Source organism: Pseudorca crassidens, chromosome 7 (genome assembly GCF_039906515.1).
Source record: "Pseudorca crassidens isolate mPseCra1 chromosome 7, mPseCra1.hap1, whole genome shotgun sequence".
In the NCBI taxonomy this organism is placed as follows: Eukaryota; Metazoa; Chordata; class Mammalia; order Artiodactyla; family Delphinidae; genus Pseudorca; species Pseudorca crassidens.
In genome coordinates this window covers 23,121,922-23,144,724 of record NC_090302.1, presented here as the reverse complement: position 1 = coordinate 23,144,724, position 22,803 = coordinate 23,121,922, and the positions used below count along the sequence as shown (strand labels likewise).

The 22,803-nt window shown below is 39.8% G+C and overlaps 1 protein-coding gene across 2 annotated transcripts in view; it reads right to left on the bottom strand.

The window, feature by feature from the left end:
• Window positions 1–21,525, bottom strand: part of TXNDC8 (thioredoxin domain containing 8) — a 40,800-nt gene extending 19,275 nt beyond the window's left edge. For both annotated transcript variants that reach the window (XM_067742398.1, XM_067742400.1), the window contains exons 1-4: window positions 21,502–21,525; window positions 18,608–18,712; window positions 12,748–12,807; window positions 10,128–10,193 (exon numbers count right to left, since the gene is read on the bottom strand). In XM_067742398.1, coding sequence (XP_067598499.1) covers window positions 10,128–10,193; window positions 12,748–12,807; window positions 18,608–18,712; window positions 21,502–21,525 — 255 coding nt within the window. The remainder of the gene's footprint in view (window positions 1–10,127; window positions 10,194–12,747; window positions 12,808–18,607; window positions 18,713–21,501) is intronic.
• Between the last annotated feature and the right edge of the window lie 1,278 nt (window positions 21,526–22,803).

Sequence of the window (22,803 nt, the reverse complement as noted above, 5' to 3'; positions counted from 1 at the left end):
TTACAATTGAATATTACTCAGCCATAAAAAGGAACGAAATTGGGTCATTTGTAGAGACGTGGATGGATCTAGAGACTGTCATACAGAGTGAAGTAAGTCAGAAAGAGAAAAACAAATATCGTATATTAATGCATATATGTGGAACCTAGAAAAATGATACAAATGAACCGGATTTCAGGGTAGAAATTGAGACACAGATGTAGAGAACAAACGTGTGGACACCAAGGGGGGAAAGCTGTGGGGGGGTTGTGGTGGTGGTGTGATGAATTGGGCAATTGGGGTTGACATGTGTACACCTATGTGTATAAAATTGATGACTAATAAGAAACTGCTGTATTAAAAAAAAAAAAAAAGTGCTTTGTACCAGAATGATTACTGTGTGTTGTAGGGGGAGGAGGCTACTTGATAATTTTATGTTGTTTTCCATTATTCTTTGGAATTTTCTTTCTAAAATAGATGAATTTCCTTTAGGAATTCCAGAAAGCCTTTAGAGAAATATTCATAAAATTGTTTGCTTTACAAATGTATGTTATTTTATTGAGAAATAAGATTAAAATCATCTTTCTGATTTTAAGGAAAAAAAAAAAAGAAATGGTTTGGTTGCAAAAGACAGAAAAAGCAACCCAAAGTTTACATAACTGCAGAATTTATGGGGGTAGTTCAGACTTCAGGCATGGATAGATTCAGGGTTCAATCAATGCCATGGGCACCAGTTGGCCTGACTCTGCTTTCCTCTATATGGGGCTTTCATTTTTAGGTTCCCTATGGTGGCAAGCCAGCTATGTAATAGCTTGAGCATCATATCTTTCCAAGTTCAAGTTTAGTACAATCAAAAGATTGTACTAGCTGCTTAAGCAAAGCCCTGGAATTAGCTCTGGTTGGGCTTGGATTGGCTTGAATGGAATGAAGGGCCCATTCTTGATGGGGATGGAGTTCACTGATTTGTCTAGACCTAGAGATAGAACCCTAGGAAGTACATGGACTAAGAACTAGAAAGGGCTTGGTTCCCTGGAGGAAAATCAGAGAACTACTAATAGGGAATGGTAGCTTGGGTGGCAAAAACAACAAGGGTCGAAACACCAGGTTTGAAAAAGGATCAATGAAGAATAAAGGCCTGGCACAGAAGGGAGGGATGCAGTCAAGAGATGGATGGAATTGACTTCAAACGAGGAAGCATCTTCATTTCTCTGATGGAAGAGAAGGAGAAGATAATAAAAGATGACACGCAAACCATTTGACCATGTAGGTGGAGGTAGTTAAAAATGCATATGTTGGAGACCTTCAATATGGTGGAAGAGTAAGATGTGGAGAGCACCTTCCTCCCCACAAATATATCAGAAATACATCTACATGTGGAACGACTCCTACAGAACACCTACTGAATGCTGGCAGAAGACCTCAGACTTCCCCAAATGCAAGAAACTCCCCACGTACCTGGGTAGGGCAAAAGAAAAAACAGAGACAAAAGAATAGGGACGGGACCTGCACCTCGGGGAGGGAGCTGTGAAGGAGGAAAAGTTTCCATACACTAGGAAGCCCCTTCACTGGTGGAGACGGGGGGGTGGCGGCGGGGGGAAGCTTCGGAGCCACGGAGGACGGCGCAGCAACAGGGGTGCGGAGGGCAAAGCGGAGAGATTCCCGTACAGACGATCCTTGCCGACCAGCACTTACCAGCCCGAGGGGCTTGTCTGCTCACCCGCTGGGGTGGGCGGGGGCTGGGAGCTGAGGCTCGGGCTTCGGAGGTCAGACCCCAGGGAGAGGACTGGGGTTGGCCGTGTGAACACAGCCTGAAAGGGCTAGTGCACAACGGCTAGCCGGGAGGGAGCACAGGAAAAAGTCTGGAGCTGCCTAAGAGGCAAGAGACCATTGTTTCAGTGTGCCTGAGGAGAGGGGATTCAGAGCACCGCTTAAAGGAGCTCCAGAGACGGGTGTGAGCCACGGCTATCAGCACAGACCCCAGAGATGGGCATGAGACGCTAAGGCTGCTGCTGCAGCCACCAAGAAGCCTGTGTGCAACCACAGGACACTATCCACACCTCCCCTCCCAGGAGCCTGTGCAGCCCGCCACTGCCAGGGTCCCGTGATCCAGGGACAACTTCCCTGGGACAACACACGGCGCCTCAGGCTGTTGCAACGTCATGCTGGTCTCTGCCGCCACAGGCTCGCCCCACACTCCGTACCCCTCCCTCCCCCCAGCCTGAGTGAGCCAGAGCCCCTGAATCAGCTGCTCCTTTAACCCCGTCTTGTCTGAGCAAAGAACAGACGCACTCAGGGGACCTACATGCAGAGGAGGGGTCAAATCCAGTGCTGGACCCCAGGAGCTGCGCAAACAGAAGAGAAAGGGAAATCTCTCCCAGCAGCCTCAGGAGCAGCATATTAAAACTCCACAATCAACGTGATGTACCCTGCATCTCTGGAATATCTGAATAGACAACGAATCATCCCAAATTGATGCAGTGGACTTGGGGAGCAATGATATAGATATATTTTTCCTTTTTCTCTTTTTGTGAGGGTGTATGTGTATGCATCTTTGTGTGATTTTGCCTGTATAGCTTTGCTTTTACCATTTGTCCTAGGGTTCTGTCTGTCAGTTTTTTGTTTTTCTTTAGTATAGTTTTTAGCGCTTGTTATCATTGGTGGATTTGTTTTTGGTTTGGTTGCTCTCTCTTTCCTTTTTTTTCTTCTTTTTTTAAATTACTTTTTAACTGTTTATTTTTAATAATTATTTTTTATTTTAATAACTTTATTTTATTTTATTATTTTCTTTCTTTCTTTTTTCCCCTTTCTTCTGAACCCTGTGGCTGACAGGGTCTTGGTGCTCCAGCCGGGTGTCAGGCCTGTGCCTCTGAGGTGGGAGAGCCGAGTTCAGGACACTGATGCACCAGAGACCTCCCAGTTCCACGTAATATCAAGTGGCGAAAGCTCTCCCAGAGATCTCTATCTCAATGCTAAGACCCAGCTCCACTCAACGACCAGCAAGGTACAGTGTTGGACACCCCATGCCAAACAACTAGCAAGATAGGAACACAACCCCACCCATTAGCAGAGAGGCTGCCTAAAATCATAATAAGGTCACAGGCACCCCAAAATACACCACCAGACATGGACCTGCCAACCAGAAAGACAAGATCCAGCCTCATCCACCAGAACACAGGCACTAGTCCCCTCTACCAGGAAGCCTACACAACCCACTGAAACAACCTTAGCCACTGGGGGCAGACACCAAAAACAAAGGAAATATGAATGTGCAGCCTACAAAAAGGAGACCCCAAACACAGTAAGGTAAGCAAAATGAGAAGACAGAGAAACACACAGCAGATGAAGGAGCAAGGTAAAAACCCACCAGACCAAACAAATGAAGAGGAAATAGGCAGCCTACCTGAAAAAGAATTCAGAGGAATGACAGTAAAGATGATCCATAATCTTGGAAATGGAGACAATACAAGAAACGTTTAACAAGGACCTAGAAGAACTAACGAGCAAACAAACAATGATGAACAACACAATAAATGAAATTAAAAGTTCTCTAGAAGGAATCAACAGCAGAATAACTGAGGCAGAAGAATGGAAAAGTGACCCGGAAGATAAAATAGTGGAAATAACTACTGCAGAGGAGAATAAAGAAAAAAGAATGAAAAGAATTGAGGACAGTCTCAGAGACCTCTGGGACAACATTAAATGCACCAACATGCAAATTATAGGGGTCCCAGAAGAAGAGAAAAAAAAGGGACTGAGAAAATATTTGAAGAGATTTCAGTTCAAAACTTCCCTAATATGGGAAAGGAAATAGTTAATCAAGTCCAGGAAGTGCAGAGAGTCCGATACAGGATAAACCCAAGGAGAAGCACGCCAAGACACGTATTAATCAAACTATCAAAAATTAAATACAAAGAGAAAATATTAAAAGCAGCAAGGGAAAAACAACAAATAACACACAAGGGAATCCCCATAAGGTTAACAGCTGATCTTTCAGCAGAAACTCTGCAAGCCACAAGGGAGTGGCAGGACATATTTAAAGTGATGAAAGGGAAAAGCCTACAACCAAGATTACTCTACTCAGCAAGGATCTCATTCAGATTTGACAGAGAAATTAAAACCTTTACAGACAAGCAAAAGCTAAGAGAATTCAGCACCATGAAACCAGCTTTACAACAAATGCTAAAGGAACTTTACTAGGCAGGAAACACAAGAGAAGGAAAAGACCTACAATAACAAACCCCAAACAATTAAGAAAATGGTAATAGGAACATACATATCGATAACTACCTTAAATGTAAATGGCTTAAATGCTCCAACCAAGAGACATAGACTGGCTGAATGGATGCAAAAACAAGACCAGTATATATGCTGTCTACAAGAGACCCATTTCAGACCTAGGGACACATACAGACTGAAACTGAGGGGATGGAAAAAGATATTCCATGCAAATGGAAATCAAAAGAAAGCTGAAGTAGCAATTCTCATACCAGAGAAAATAGATTTTAAATAAAGACTATTACAAGAGGTAAAGAAGGACACTACATAATAATCAAGGGATCAATCCAAGAAGAAGATATAACAATGGTAAACATTTATGCACCCAAAAAAGGAGCACCTCAATACATAAGGGAAATGCTAACAGCCATAAAGGGGGAAATCGACAGTGACACAATCATAGTAGGGGACTTTAACACCCCACTTTCACCAATGGACAGATCATCCATAATGAAAATAAATAAGGAAACACAAGCTTTAAATGACAATAAGATGGACTTAATTGATATTTATAGGACATTCCACCTAAAAACAACAGAATACACTTTCTTCTCAAGTGCTCATGGTACATTCTCCAGGATAGATCATATCTTGGGTCACAAATCAAGCCTTGGGAAGTTCACAAGAATTGAAATCATATCAAGTATCTTTTCTGACCACAATGCTATGAGACTAGATATAAATTACAGGAAAAAAATCTGTAAAAATTACAAGCACATGGAGGCTAAACAATATGCTACTGAATAACCAAGAGATCACTGAAGAAATCAAAAAGTTCCTAGAAACAAATGACAATGAAAACACAACGACCCAAAACCTATGGATTGCAGCAAAAGCAGTTCTAAGGCGGAAGTTTACAGCAATACAATCCTACCTTAAGAAACAAGAAACATCTCTAATAAACAACCTAACCTTACACCTAACAATTAGAGAAAGAACAAAAAAACCCCGAAGTTAGCAGAAGGAAAGAAATCATAAAGATCAGATCAGAAATAAATGAAAATGAAATGAAGGAAATGATAACAAAGATCAATAAAATTAAAATCTGGTTCTTTGAGAAGATAAACAAAATTAATAAACGATTAGCCAGACTCATCAAGAAAAAAAGGGAGAAGACTCAAATCAACAGAATTAGAAATGAAAAAGGAGAAGTAACAACTGACCCTGCAGAAATACAAAGGATCATGAGTGATTACTAGAAGCAACTACATACCAATAAAATGGACAACCTGGAAGAAATGGACAAATTCTCTGCAAAGCACAACCTTCCGAGACTGAACCAGGAAGAAACAGAAAATATAAACAGACCAATCGCATGCACTGAAATTGAGACTGTGATTAAAAATCTTCTAACAAACAAAAGCCCAGGGCCAGATGGCTTCACTGGAGATTTCTATCAAACATTCAGAGAGGAGCTAACACCTATACTTCTCAAACTCTTCCAAAATATAGCAGAAGGAGGAACACTCCCAAACTCATTCTATGAGGCCACCATCACCCTGATACCAAAACCAGACAAACATGTCACAAAGAAAGAAAACTATAGGCCAATATCCCTGATGAACATAGATGCAAAAATCCTCAACAAAATACTAGCCAACAGAATCCAACAGCACATTAAAAGGATCATACACCATGATCAAGTGGGGTTTGTCCCAGGAATGCAAGGATTCTTCAATATACACAAATCAATCAATGTGATACACCATATTAACAAAGTGAAGGAGAAAAACCATATGATCATCTCAATAGATGCAGAAAAAGCTTTTGACAAAATTCAACACCCATTTATGATAAAACCCTCCAGAAAGTAGGCATAGAGGGAAATTACCTCAACATAATAAAGGCCATATATGACAAACCCACAGCCAACATCATTCTCAACGGTGAAAAACTGAAACCACTTCCACTAAGATCAGCAACAAGACAAGGTTGCCCACTTTCACCATTATTATTCAACATAGTTTTGGAAGTTTTAGCCACAGCAATCAGAGAAGAAAAAGAAATAAAAGGAATCCAAATCGGAAAAGAAGAAGTAAAGCTGTCACTGTTTGCATATGACATGATACTATACATAGAGAATCCTAAAGACGTTACCAGAAAACTACTAGACCTTATCAATGAATTCGGTAAAGTAGCAGGATACGAAATGAATGCACAGAAATCTCTTACATTCCTATACATTAATGATAAAAAATCTGAAAGAGAAATTAAGGAAAAACTCCCATGTACCATTGCAACAAAAAGAATAAAAGACCTAGGAATAAACCTACCTAAGGAGACAAAAGACCTGTATGCAAAAATCTATAAGACACTGATGAAAGAAACTAAAGATGATACCAACAGATGGAGAGATATACCATGTTCTTGGATTGGAAGAATCAACATTGTGAAAATGACTATACTACCCAAAGCAATCTACAGATTCAATGCAATCCCTATCAAACTACCAATGGCATTTTTCACAGAACAAGAACAAAAAATTTCACAATTTGTATGGAAACACAAAAGACCCCAAATAGCCAAAGTAATCTTGAGCAAGAAAAATGGAGCAGGAGGAAACAGGCTCCTGACTTCAGACTGTACTACAAAGCTACAGTAATCAAGACAGTATGGTACTGGCACAAAAACAGAAATATAGATCAATGGAACAGGATAGATAGCACAGAGATAACCCACTCACATATCGTCACCTTATCTTTGATAAAGGAGGCAAGAATATACAATGGAAATATGACAGCCTCTTCAATAAGTGGTGCTGGGAAAACTGGACAGCTACATGTCAAAGAATGAAATTAGAACACTCCCTAACACCATACACAAAAGTAAACTCAAAATAGATTAAAGACCTAAATGTAGGGCCAGACACTATAAAACTCTTAGAGGAAAACATATGCAGAACACTCTATGACATAAATCACAGCATGATCCTTTTTGATCCACCTCCTAGATAAATGGAAATAAAAACAAATGGGACCTAATGAAACTTAAAAGCTTTTGCACAGCAAAGGAAACCATACACAAGATGAAAGGACAATGCTCAGAATGGGAGAAAATATTTGCAAATGAAGCAACTGACAAAGGATTAATCTCCAAAATTTATAAGCAGGTCATGCAGCTCGATATTCAAAAAAACAAACAACCCAATCCAAAAATGGGCAGAAGATCTAAACAGACATTTCTCCAAAGAAGATATACAGATTGCCAACAAACACATGAAAGAATGCTCAACATCACTAATCATTAGAGAAATGCAAATCAAAACAAAAATGAGGTATCACCTCACACCAGTCAGAATGGCCATCATCAAAAAATCTACAAACAATAAATGCTGGAGAGGGTATGGAGAAAAGGGAAGCCTCTTGCACTGTTGGTGGGAAAGTAAATTGATAGAGCCACTATGGAGAACAGTACGGAGGTTCCTTAAAAAACGAAAAATAGAACTACCATACGACCAAGCAATCCCACTACTGGGCATATACCCTGAGAAAACCATAATTCAAAAAGAGTCATATACCACAATGTTCACTGCAGCTCTATTTACAATAACCAGCTCATGGAAACAGCCTAAGTGTCCGTCGACAGATGAATGGATAAAGAAGATGTGGCACATATATACAATGGAATATTACTCAGCCATAAAAAGAAACGAAATTGAGTTATTTGTAGTGAGGTGGATGGATCTAGAGTCTGTCATACAGAGTGAAGTAAGTCAGAAAGAGAATAACAAATACCGTATGCTAACACATATACATGGAATCTAAAAAAAAAAAAAAGAGAATGGACTTGAGGACACGGGGACGAGAAAGGGTATGCTGGGACAAAGTGAGAGAGTGGCGTGGACTTATATATACTACCAAATGTAAAATAGATAGCTAGTGGGAAGCAGCTGCATAGCACAGGGGGATCTGCTGGGTGCTTTGTGACCACCTAGAAGGGTGGGATAGGGAGGGTGGAAGGGAGATGTAAGAGGGTGGAGATATGGGGATATACGTATATGTATAGCTGATTCACTTTGTTATAAAGCAGAAAATAACACAGCATTGTAAAGCAATTATACTGCAATAAAGTTGTTAAAAAAAAAAGAATGCACACATTAAACGGTTTCAATTTTCAAGTAAAACCTCAAGAGAGGAAATAGGTAGTGTCATTTTTTGGGGGAAAAATTATTTAAATCTATTGCTTTGGGACTTCCATGGTGGCACAGTGGTTAAGAATCCACCTGCCAATGCAGGGGACACGGGTTTGATTCCTGGTCCGGGAAGTTGCCACATGCCACGGAGCAATTAAGCCCGTGAGCCACAACTACTGAAACTGCGTTCTAGAGCCCACAAGCCACAACTACTGAGCCCACATGCCACAACTACTGAAGTCCGCGTGCCTAGAGCCCGTGCTCCGCAACAAGAGAAACCACCACGATGAGAGGCCACGCAACGCAACAGAGTAGGCTCCGCTCATGGCAACTAGAGAAAGCCCGCGTGCAGCAACAAAGACCCAACGCAGCCAAAAAAAATCTATTGCTTCAATTATGTTACAGCAAATACACACAAATAGAAAACGAAGATAAAATTCTACAGCTAGCATATCAAATGCTCTCATTCTCTGTACTGCAGACTTACGTAATCTTTACAAAGTTTAAGTATGAATTTTTTTTACTTTACATATATTCTTCATAACTCTTTTTATTTATTTATTTAATCTTTTAGCTCAATCATTTAAAACAATTAAAAACATTTTTTACAATTTTGAAAGGTTACTTTCCATTTATAATTATTACACAATATTGGCTATATTCCCCACGTTGTACATACATCCTTGAGCCTGTCACAACCAATAGTTTGTACCTCCCACTCCCCCACCCCTATACTGCTTCCCCCACCACCAGTAGTTTGTTTTCTGTATCTGTGAATCTGCTTCTTTTCTGTCCATAACCTTTTTAATTGCATACTGTTTCATAGACTAGATGCATCATAAATCACTTAGCCACTCTACTAAGAAAAACCATTTACCTTGCTTCCACATTTTGTTAGAAATAATGCTACAATTACTATGCACTTAGCCATTTATTTTTCCATGAGGTATTTCATTAGCAAAAATTCCCAAGAATGGGATAATGTGTGAAAGGGAATGAACAGTTTGTTCGTCTTAAGTGTGTTGCAAAATCACCTTTCAAAAGGTACACACAAGTGTCCGTGCTCCCAGCCATATATGTAGTTACTAGTTTCATCACACACCAAGTATTTGAGGCATTCCATTCCATTAATATCTTCGAGGTAATTAACATAACATACTCATGTGTGTCAGGATGGGTCTAAAAAGTTTAGTCATGTTAATTCATTTCATTTTCACTAAGGAGGGGGAAACTTTTTACGATCCACGTTTTTACAGATAGGCAAACTAAGATACCAAGAGGTTATTAAGTAAACTGCTGGGAAGTGGAAGAACTGGTTTTTGAACCAAAGAAATCAGCCCAGAACCTGCCTGGTCAACCACTGGGCTATTTAACCTTGTAATAGCTTTTGATTGATGTTTGCCCAAGTGTGAAAAACGTGTATATATTTGTGAGAGAATTTCATCATGCCCCTTGTTATAAGGTTCTTTTTTGATGGTTCTGCCCCAGAGAGGGATAATAGTGGGGTATGTCATATGGATTGGGACACCTCAAATGGTCTGAATGGGGAGATTTATCACGATTCATGCTTTTTTTTTACCCCTTGCCAATATGTAAAGTTCAGAAACTAAGAATTACATTGCTAAGATTGAAAATAAATACAGTTGTTTCGTCCATCCAGGACACCCCAGGCCTTTTTTTTTTTTAAGACTCTGATGGCTCTATAATCTATTTCAATCTGCCAGTTACCATAGAAACATACCTTCTGGGCTTGCTTGAACATCTGAAATGTGGGCATTGCTTTGATGTGATAAATTTGGGCCAACTCCTGGAAAATGAAAGAAGTAGCATGAAGTCACAGTTTTGGTATCCTCTCTCTGGACCAACAGTGGTACTTGGTGACGTCTCAGGAGGCATGTCTGAGAGCCCAGGGACAGCTGATACATTACAGATTCTCTTGCCAAGAACTTTTCTAATATATCCTCAAAGCTTCCAGGAATGTTACAGTAGAAAAAATGACTGTTTCCAGCATTCCTGAGCTTTCTCATTCAAGAGCTCTAGGAGACGGGTGAGAGATGGGGGCCAAAACAGAATGGACTGAAGGACAAAATGAGCTCTATTTAAAAGAGCTTGTGAAAGACGGCAGAAGGGAGCCAGTGGAATCCAATATGGAAAGAGCATATTGTAAAAAATAAGAACGGGTAAAGGTCTCTTTATAACTCACACTTGAGACATGGGGTGATATAATGTCTTGCATTTTAAGTAAAGCTTGCATATTTCTTTCTTTTAAGCCTTATGCCTCTTCACTGCCCATCTTTGTGAAAGATTTGGAGCCAAGAGACAAGAAAATATGTTAGCACTCCAATTGCTCTAATCCATTACAATCTGATTTCAAATACCACTTTCCGTTTATTTTGTTTGAGTCAAAAGAAAATTAGCCACCCACAGGATCAAAACCTCTCCCCTGCCACCCCCACTACATTATCATTTTCATGACCACAGCAATGACAACAATGAATACATTACTATTAGAAAAGAAAATTGTGCATTTTGTTTCACCTTAAGAGACAAAGAGCTGTAATCAAAAAAGAAAATAACACATGTTGCTGAGGGTATGGAGAAATCAGAACCCTCATACATCGCTGGTGGGAATGTAAAATAGTGCAGCTGTTTCGAAGACAATTTGTCAGTTCCTCGATAAGTTAAATAAAGAGTTACCATATGACCCAACAATTCCATGTCTAGATATATAGCCAAAAGAAACGAAAATGTATACATAAATGTTTATGCCAGTATTAGACATAATAGCGAAAAGTTGCAAACAACCCGAATGTCCATCGTAGGATGAATGGATAAAAAAAGGTAATATATTATTCAGCAATAAAAGGGAATGGAGTACTGATACATGCCCCATCGTGGATGAACCCTGCAAGCTTATGGTAAGTGAAAGAAGCCCATCACAAAAGAACACATATTCTATAATTCCATGTATATGAAATGGCTAGAATAAGCAAATCTAGAGACAATGTAGACTTATGGTTGCTTAGGGTTGAGGTGGTGGATGGAGGGATCGGGGCAGGGAGGTGACTGCTAAAGGGAACAGTGTTTCTTTCCGGAGTTGTGAACACTTTCTAAAATTGACTGTAGTGACAGGTGCACAACTCTGTGAATATGAAAAAGACAAAGAGATAATAACCCTAGCTGTGTACTCTGAATGCATAGTATATGATTCATCTTAAAGGACAATCACACACTGTCATACTTTAATGAAAGTTGAAGGAAATGGAAAAATGGAACTTTTTTTATGTTCTGGGTAGTATGTCATATATGTTGTGCCTTTTATCTTACCATACTCCGTTAATTATTACCTTGTTTCACATACAGAGAAAGTGAAGTTTATAGAGGTTAACTGATAAGAGGTCACAAAACTATTAAAGGGCAGGATGGGTGAATAGTAGATTTTTTAAATTCTAAAGCTCAAATTCAATCCAATGTATGCATAGGCCACTTGTTATCGGTACTTTTCCTCATTATAAGTGAACAAATGTTAGGAAGAAAAATTTTGTAGACACATTGTGTGTATCAGTAAGCACATTTTGATTGAGGACACGGGCTGATTATATTTGCGGGGGGGGGTGAGGAAGAAAGGCTCTAGGGAGGTAAGGGAAGGATTTCCTGGAATTCCTTGTGGTGTTTAAAAAACCCCACAAAAAGCATAAGCTATAGCAAGGGGAAAGCAAGTTATGTTAAAATGTCTGTAATGCATTGAGTTAGGTTTTAGAAATTGAATAATAATCTATTATAGGGGTGAAAATCAGTTTTCACTCTGAGCCCAACTTCAACCAACTGGTATTGGCTGTCTAGAGCAACTCTACTGAGCAGGATTGTGGGGCAGAGTCCAGAGCAAGTGGTGAAGAATATTAGGCTTGATTAGTGAATTCTGCCATAGTATGGGAAGGCAGGGGGCAGCAGGAGAGCCACATATCTATTGTCTTTTTAAAAAAAATACAAAATATACAAGAACGTTATGAGGGAGTTTACTACAGTTCATCACACTTATATATATATATTTTTGTTTGTTTGTTTTTGCGGTACGCGGGCCTCTCACTGTTGTGGCCTCTCCCCTTGCGGAGCACAGGCTCCGGACGCACAGGCTCAGCGGCCATGGCTCACGGGCCCAGCCGCTCCGCGGCATGTGAGATCCTCCCGGACCGGGACGTGAACCCGTGTGCCCTGCACCGGCAGGCAGACTCTCAACCACTGCGCCACCAGGGAAGCCCGTTCATCACACTTTAAATTGCTTATATAGTCACTGAGACAGCACTCTCAATGACACTGCGTTGGATTTTACACATCTACAAGGAAGGATTTAAGATTCTTACCCGAGCATCGTCCACATCCACACTAGCAAACAGGACGTTTCGGTATTGCACAGACATTTCCTTCAAAGTAAAAGAGTAAAAAATTCCTCATTAGCTTAATGTTAATATTAAATCACACACTAGCAATGTCTTTTAGCAAAAACAAAACCGAACAAAAAGGTTGATCAAGAGAGCTAAGCATCATTCTGGCATTGCACTACTGCCTAGAACCTCAAGCACGAAAGTCAAAGTTGGATGCTGCCAAGGTCAAGCAAAGATCAACGGCAGAACCAGAGTCTAAAGTCTGTGTCCTGCTATGTATCAAAACTAGATTTTCCAGAATCCTCTGCCAGCTGTCTTCCTGTTAGGTTCTGCCAGTGGGAAGCATTTGCAGGAAAATGGAAAATGGGAGGAGGGAAAAACAACTCTCCTGCTTCTGTTCCAGATGTTCTGGAAGCATCTTTGACAGCGGTGGTGACAGTGGTGTTGGTAATGGGTATGGGGTAGTGGATGCAGAAGCAGCCTGTAAATGTCAGCTCCTGGGATTTTCTTTTTTCCCAACAGCTAGGTTCATTCTTTAAGGGCACTTAATAGCATACTGATTTGTTTGCATTAACATCATATCTCAAGCATTTCCATTGACCTGTTTCAAATGAAACCTCTCTTCAATGGTGGTATGAAGTGTCCAGACTTTGGCCAAGTGGAGACAACAACGGATGGAGCTGTCACTGGTGGCTGCTCCCGTGGGCAAGCAGGAAGCAGCATGACATGGACTGATTAGGTGGACATTAGGTGCAGAGTTCTGTTGTAGGGATTCTCTCCGGTTGTTTGTCCATGAAATGTGCCCTAAGTGGGAGTTCTTTCTTCAGTGGCTCATCAAGATGATGAAATTGGGGGAAAACTCTTGGATAATAAACACGAAGGTCTTTGGTATCTTAGAGTACTTTGCAGATAAAAAAAAGATGCTGATTTTGACTGGCAGCATCTCCACGCCTGGCAGGAAGGTGGTGTTGCCCAAGAATTCTGGGGAAATTGACTTGCACTTTTCAAGTTTCAAGATACATGGGTGTTCTCCAGTAGCAGTCAGGTGGGGCAATGGGTTTGACTTATGTGGACATCTGATTTCAGGGTCAGGTTCTATTTAGGAAGTTTTCAGAGTCTCCCAAGTCTGACAGGAAATGGACAGGGTTATAGTAGTTTTGTATTGAGTAGTAGTCAGAAGACATGGTACAGATGGTACAGGTTCCTTGCTAGACTGGGGTTCCCTTGTGAACACTGCCTTCCCTCACTATCCCACTCCATCTACCTAGGACCCTCCTCTGCCCTCAACAAAAATTCTTCCTTCTGCTCTGTTCTTCCTCCCATATAATCTGTTACCATCTGGTCACCTGTTCTGTTTGCTCTTAACTCTAAACTGTCTCCTGAATTTGACCTTTCCTTTTTTCTCCCCAAATCACTGCCCTAGTTTTGGTAAACTCATCATTGATATTGTTGTTCACCTTGGGTTACCTGCCTCAGTCTTTCCAACCCATTCTTATACAACACTGCCAAAAGTATTTTCCAAAAACCCACATTTGATCATGGCAAAACCTTTTTAAACATTCTTCTGTTTTGACTCTAGAGCAACTCATTAAGTTATAACACAAGGGCCTTCTCCATCTGGGCTCAGCTTCCTTTTCAAGGCTCGTGTGTTGCTACTTCCACTGTATACACTGTAAGTTAGCCTCACAGAGTACTTGCCTTCCCACGATCACACCATGCAATTTCTCAACAAATTTATAACCTCCTCTTTTCCAGAAATGTCCTTTTTGGGGTTCTATGCCAGGTAATCCTCTTAGCCCAGAGTCATCAAACTTTGCCCTATAGACCAAATCCAGATCTCCACGTGGTCTCATAAATAAAGTTTTATTGGAACATGTTTGCCCATTCGTGTATTGCCATTGCCTGCTTTTGTGCTACAAGATCAAAGCTGAGTATATATGACATAGACCATATAACCTGCAAACCTGAAAATACTGACTGTCTTTAACCTTTACAGAAAAGGTTCCTGACCCCTGCTCTTAATCATCAAGGCCCAGATCAAATGGGACTGTGGAATTTACTCAAGACTTAAAGTTTTAAATCACTTCTTAAAATCCACATTTGCTTATGATTTACTTTTTTTCTTCTTGCCATACATCCTTTAGCAGAGACTCTGGGTTGTCAACTTTTAGTTTTTGTGTGTCTGAAAAGGTCTTTTTTTAAAAAAATTAATTAATTAAATTTTATTTATTTATGGCTGTGTTGGGTCTTCGTTGCGGTGCGCTGGCTTCTCATTGTGGTGGCTTCTCTTGTTGCAGAGCACAGGCTTCTAGGCACACAGGCTTCAGTAGTTGTGGCACAGGCTCAGTAGTTGTGGTGCACTGGCTTAGTTGCTCTGCAGCATGTGGGATCTTCCCAGACCAGGGCTCGAACCCCTGTCCCCTGCATTGGCAGGCGGATTCTTAACCACTGTGTCACCAGGGAAGCCCCTGAAAATGTCTTGAACTCTTCCCCACCTAGAGTAATGGTATAGCCGGCTCACTTGCATTCCACCTTCCTGCAGAACCTGGAAAAGGGAAAAGGTAAAGTTTCCTTGGATTCCCTTGCAGCTAGAGTTCTGGATGCAAATTGGTTTCACCAGTGAGATGCATGAAGGCAAGACTTGGAAGGCAGAAGTGAGACAGGGCTACTTTCTTTTCATCTTTGGATGTCCTGCTGGAAAGCATGACTGGGGTGTGGGAGGGTAATCGTGCTGGAGGCAGCAGCTATGCTGAGGGATCCAGTGCCCCGACATCAGCTTCTGGATTCTGATTCTAACTCTCTGACTGCTGTTTTTCTGTTTGTTTGTTTTCTCCCAGTAGTGGCTTCCCACCTCTTCTCACATCTGATATTGGTAAAGGTAGGATCCCCTCAAGTGGGTCTGTTGTGCTTTTGAGTCATTCATGGGGTTCCCGTCTGGAGCCCATTCATCCAGTCTTGTAATGATTTTATGAGCATTTAACTCCTCGTATTAAAATCCTTTTCAGTCTAATTTGGTTTCTGTTTCTACTTTGATCTCCGACAAAGTGCCCTAGAGTAAGAAAAGTGTTTCCTCCAACTCCATTATGTACAATGAGTTTTTAATAAATGACACATGATGAATACCTTCTCTTGAAAAAGTTCAAACATTACAAGAAAAATAAAGCAAAGCATGGACTTTTCCCATTCTCAATCCTCCCCCAATTTTCACTCCCTCTCACAGAAAAAAAAAAAAAAAACTTGTTTGATCTGCATCTTCTGCTCCCCTTTGTCTACATATAATATATATGTATATATGTTGATATATACATACACACATATATATGTATATATGTTGATATATACATACACACATATGTATATGTATCTCTGTTTTACATAAATGGGACCGTACTGTATACATTTTCCTATATTGTTCTCTTTTTTCTTAATTCTATTGTTGTCTTGGAGGTAATTCCTTCATTATGTGTGGGTCTACTGGATTCTTTTTATCATCTGAATAGTATTTCACAGTGTGGATACACCCAACTTTAAAAACTGTGTGTGCGTTAGTCTGGATCCCAACAGAAAACAGATGGCACATTCAAATTAGGATAACTTAGGGACATTTATCACCAAAGGGCTAACTATAAATAACTGTAAATTTAGGGATGGGTGTTGAGGAGCTGTGAGAGTCTTCACACAACAGTAGCAGAGCCCTTACCACCCTCAGGGCCCCGAAGGTATGAAGGGAGAAAGGGGTTACCAAGCCCGAGATTAAAATGCCTCATGAGCCATTGAAATTTGATCAGCTTTGACTTTGTGGCAGGTGAGGTAGTTATACTCCTGAAGCTAAACTTTGGAGACTCTAAGTTTAAGTGTCTGAATAGAGGGGCCTGCCAGATATGAAAATGTTCCCTGTGGATATTCTAAGAATTTTAGGCAGAGAATAGATGTTGAGATGTCATGTAGCCAATTTCTCTATTTGAATATGTTTCTTTTAAAATTAAATATCAAAGGTTGTGATTGTGGTTAGAATGAATTCAGGTAGATTGAAGAGTTTAAGTCAAAAAAGTTGAAATGTTAGAAATCTTGCTGAAAATAAACCAGAGTATTTTCAGTTGTGTAGAGAAATCCAAATTTTATATTTGAAGGAATAGATTTCATAAAATGGTCCATAAATGTGAAACATCTGTGCAATAAGGAGAAATGAAAAGAAAATGCCCTGAGTTTCTTTCTGCCACACGTTATATACCTCCCTCCCCATCCCTCAATGGTGAAAACTCTTAAAGGGGTAATAGGAAAATTAACTAGATGAAACATTGTATAGACATGAAAATTATAATCTGGAAACTTGATAAAAACATGAACAAATGTGTATATGGAAAAAGATCTGAATATAAGTATATGATTACAACTAAGTGGAATATTTTACTAAGATATTTTATAAAGGAGTTCAGATATGAAAGGAATATGTGAGACATAGGATTTGTTCTGATAATAGGGTGGAAGGATTGGGAGCAGTTTATTCTTTTATATTATAGTTAAAAACAAGTATCATGTTCATCTGTAATCTATTCCAATATTTGGAAGTTCTGAATTCTGGAACTTAGGTAAAATGTCATTATTATGAATAATCCATTCCTTTGTACAATTGTACTCTTTCGCACCTTTTGATGATCCTTGCAGAATTATCCATAGACAAGTAACATTAATTTTCTGGTGTGTATACTAATGATCTAATTAGATCTCACTATATTATATTCAGGTTAACCAGGATGCTTCAAAAAACTATGATTCTGTGCAAAATATTTTAAGTTTAATTAGGTCCCATTTGTTTATTTTTGTTTTTACTTCCATTACTTTAGGAGACGGATCTAAAAATATACTGCTGTGATTTATGTCAAAGAGTGTTCTGCCTATGTTTTCCTCTAGAAGTTTTATAATATCTGGTCTTACATTTAGGTCTTTAATCCATTCTGAGTTTATTTTTGTATATGGTGCTAGTGAATGTTCTAATTTCATTCTTTTAAATGTGGCTGTCCAGTTTTCCCAGCACCATTTACTAAAAGGACGGTCTTTTCTCCGTTGTATATTCTTGCCTCCTTTGTCATAGATTAATTGACCATAGGGGCGTGGGTTTATTTCTGGGCTTTCTATCTTGTTCGATTGATCTACATATGTCTGTTTTTGTGCCAGTACCATACTGCTTTGATTACTGTGGCTTTGTTAGTGAGGTCTGAAGTCAGGGAGCCTGATTCCTCCAACTCTGTTTTTCTTCCTCAAGATTGCTATTGGTTAGTTGTGTTTCCATACAAATGAAAAAAAAATTTGTTCTGGTTCTGTGAAAAAAGCCATTAGTAATTTGATGAGGATTGCACTGAATCTATAGATTGCCTTGGATAGTACAGTCATTTTAAAACAAACTTATGGTTACTAAAGGGGAAAGGGGGGTAGGGATAAATTAGGAGGTTGCTATTAACACATACACACTGCTATACATAAAACAGTTAACCAACAAGGACCTACTGTGTAGCATAGGGAACTATACTCAATATTTTGTAACTTGTAAGGGAAAAGAATCTGAAAAAGAATATCTCTATCCCTATCAATCTATCTATCTATCCGTCCAAATCATTGTGCTGTATGCCTGAAACTAACACAACATTGTAAATCAACTATACTTAAATAAAATTGAAAATTTTTAAAAATAATAATAAAAAAAGAAGTAGGCACCAAGTGGGGGGGAAGCTGTGATTCCATAATGGCTCATAAAGGCAAAACTTTTAAGATTTATTGGGAAAACTATTTAAGAACTTTAAATTCCTTCTAAAATTGTGAAATAGACATTGATGATACTTACATGAAAAAGAGGATAAATTCTTTTGCAAGGACCACACCATTTTGCTGAAAATTCAATTACTACAAGTTTGTTTTCGGCAGATTTCAAAAGTGCTTTTAATTCATCCTGAGACCAGAGCATAAATGAGGAAATGTGCACAATCACTGAATCTCATAATGTCTTGCAGGGAATAAAATGACAGCTTAGTTATGGTGCCCCACCCCATTGTTCTCCAGGGGATCCAACCTTTCCTAAATGTCCCTGAGGGCACATATATATATATTTATCTTTCTAAGTATACATAAGTGATGATATACCCACACAAAAAGGTTAGGATTCTATTTACCAGATGGGTTGGTAATGGTGGTTGGTAATGGTTGGATACCTCTGGGGAGAGGCTGAGATTAGATAGTGAGAGATGAGGGGTGGAAGGTGGGGATGAATGGGTGTTCAAGGTGGACATCTATATTTGATTTTTTAAACAAGGACCTAAACATGCATTAACAGAGAAATCTAAAGGAGAGCTAACCTAATACCTTGAATCATTTCTTGATTTTGTTTTGTTTGGTTTGGGGGGGGGGTGGGCTGATCATTATTAAAGATATAGTTAAAACCATATATTTAAGGATTAGACATGCTTCTTGCTGAATGTCTTAAGTGAATTTTTTCTACCAACTGTCTGTATCATCTAAGTAAAGTAAGATTTTCCCTCCTGGGACCTCAGATCATGGTATCTATGCTTGATTGCTTTGTGAACAATGTCCTACACTAGTTATTTCATGCACGGCTTGTCTTTCCAACACGTCCCTACAGAACTCAATCCTGACTCACTTCTGTGCCTCCATGGCCCCTAATTGGCACATGGTAAGTGCTCATGGAGCATTTAGTTGATGAATGAATGATCTGCTAATACACAGTGCTCTGTTCAAGATTTACTTTTCCTTTTCTCACTGGAATTCTACCAAGAGTATCTAATTTACTCTGCGCTTGGTATTCTCTTCCTTAATCTCTACAACCACCCTATGCAGTGGATATTATTATTATCCCAATTTCACAGATGAAAAAACTAACATGTATTAACTTTCTCATAGTCAACCAGCTGGTGAGTGGTGTAGTTGGGATAGCTAACCTAGTGAGCTTGACCCCAGAGTCCATTTCCTTAACCACTAGACAAAATCGTCTCCTGAGTTCTTTATAGTAACGGGGCTCACTCTTCCTCTCTCTGGCCCAAATGCCATCATGCGCTTATACCTGGACCACTAATTAATATGGAGGGATGGGATCACTAATTGAGTTAAATCAATCAGGGCCTATCACTGGAAAGAGGGATGGGGTTTATTCCATACAGATGGCATATACTTTATAATAGGGGAGTCTTGACAATTACATTGCCATTTGATTTACTTTCAATAAGTGAAACGGATGACTCAAAGAAGACATGCTCTTCCTTTACCAATATTCCTCCAAGAGAGGGGGGACTAACTTTTCAAAAAGCCACGCCAAGCCTCCACTTCTCAGTTGCTTCTGAAGTTATAAGGTAGATGCCATCCTCTAAAGCATACATGTCTTCTCTTCTCAGTAGTTGTTAGGGTGTAAAATGGACTACCTGGTCCAATGAATTTGACTTGGCTAAGTTCTCTGAAGGTAATACTCCCATGGTATGCATAGTGATCCCACATGTACCTATTGAGGCCGACTCTATGCCAGCTACTGGACACGCTGCTAGGATATAGCATAGACAAAAAACAAAACATTCCACCCACTGCCTTCATGGAGCTTACATTTGGTGGGGAAGCCAATGGTAAGATTAATAAGTAAAATATATAGTAAATTTGTGATCATTGCTAATAAAGAAAAAAGGAGAAGAATAAAACAGGAGGGAAGGATGGGCACTGGATGACAATCACAGTTGGGGTGGCCAAGGTCCACCTCGATGTGACATTTGAATAAAGACATAAAGGAGACAGTAGGCCCTCAGAATAGGTCTCTGAGGAGGAGATGGAGAGGGCTTCTCAGAGGATGAGTGAGACTCCAAGCTACTCTATGAGAGTCCCAGAAAACCAAAAAAAGAAGAATTACCAAAATCATTAGCAAGTGTGTGCTATTTCTAAAACATTTTTTTATGTCAAAGGTACATGGCAATGCCTTCTTTCAATCTGGTCGCTCTCATATTTGTGATCTTACATGCAGGCACATTTGGGGAAAGTGTCAAAAGTCTAATTCTGAGGGTGCTAGTGGAGGGAAGACCCAGTCCCTATGTGTCCCTCTTCCCTCCAGCTCCTGGTCCTCCTGTAATGTGGTCACATCAGAATGTCTGGATGCTAAATGCCTGCTCTACCTCTAAATGATGTAGGCCCTTAACCACTCTTTTAGAGGCAATTTTCTTTACATAAAGAATTATCCCTGGCCCATATATGTATTGAGATTTGTTGTGGCAGTACCATTGGACAATGGATAGAAAGTGATTTTATGAAATACCACCTAAACACTTGTTAATGCCCCTGGTCCATTCTATAAGCATGTCTAGGGGTTCTGTTCTCTTTCCTGGGATAAAAGAAATATGTGGACTATTTTACTTCCATAAAATTTTCCAGGTACAACTAAGGTAAAATTGGTGGGATCAGGTACAGGATGGGCTATGTTAGGAGCTGGCCTGGATCCAGCTAGAGTCAGAGCAAGAAATGAGATGGAGGAAGGGATAAAACTCTTTTTGATCAATTTTTCTCTTGGCTACTCTCTAGAGAGTGCCGTCCCTCAAGAAACAACATGAAGAACAAGCATTAAAAAAGAAAAATCTCCTCTTGCTACAGAGCAATGAAGGAGTACTGGATGGAGGAAATATTCCTTAAAGTTGATCAAATCTGCTCTCCAGGTGTCTCTTTTGAAACACTCCTTGAAGCCACATAAATACTTGCCATGTCTCTAATATTCTGCACCATGACTTACACCTGGGAATTGCGGACAAAACTCTCCTGTTGGTTCAGTTGGCTGACTGTAGCTGTCTCCTATCAACTATAGGATCCTAGCTGGAATATAAGGGTACCTTCTCTATGACATCATTGAACATGACATCTTAGAATCTGGAACTTTGGCAGACATGGAGCTAATTTCATTTTGATGCTATGACTAGTTAGTCAGTGTGTGGTCAGCCAAAAATCAGTCAACTGCTGGCCTTGTGGGCAGAGTCAAAAACGTGTCTGTCTCTTGTTAACCTTCTACTACCTATTTCCATGCACCCCCTCCCTTCCCCAGCCCTGGCAACCACCAAATGAGAAACAAGCAAAGTAATATTAAATAGATGAAAGTTATTTTCATTTAGGATTTTGAAGGGATTAGTTTGCAGTTGAGAAAGATACTAAAGCCTAATCCTATAATAATGTTTCTTGTACATTTGGTTTTATGAGTCACAGATTCCCTAAACTTTGTTATTTTTGCTCTACTTATTTAGGAAGTAATGAAACTTCACTTTCACGGACTGGACCAGGGTTTGGCCAACTTTTTCTGTCAAGAACCAGGTAATATTGGGGGCTTTATGGACCACATGCAGTCTTTGGTTCATATTCTTTGTTTTTAAATCTTTTTAAAAAGTAAACATTTTTAGCTGCTGGGCCTTACAAAGATAGCAGCAGCTTGCCAAACTCTGCACAGGATGATTTGTTATTTTTCAGAATTTAAGGTCAGAAGAAAACCCAAACATGGCCAGGACCAATGTTCCTCAGACCTTCCTCAGAGCAACACCACCAGCCATCACCACAAAGTAAGAAACTGCAGAATTCTACAATAAAACAAAACCAGCAAAATCATTCTTTCGGTTTTTTCCACTCCTCCATTCAGGTCTCTCAGGAACGAATTATCTGCCTTTCTTTTTAGTGTGTGTTAGATGAAGAGCTATGAATATTTCTTGTACAGCCTCGGCCAAGTTGTTTTTTGTTGCTTCCCAGCACCCATTTCTTCCACTTTCTACCAAAAATACACGGATTTTTCTGTGGGTGAATTTATCCCTCCTCCATTTTACAGCAGCTATGCGGTTTGTATGGGATTCATCTAAGTCCAGGGCTCCACCCTGATGATCTTAATCCAACCAACAATCCTATCTTTAGGCCAAGGGTTAAGCACGAGAGAACGAGAAAGCAAGAGAAAGCAATTCCTAGCCCTTGTGACAGTTACTGAAATTTCCTCTTTCTTCATCTGAATGTAAACAAGATGCTGGCTGGCAG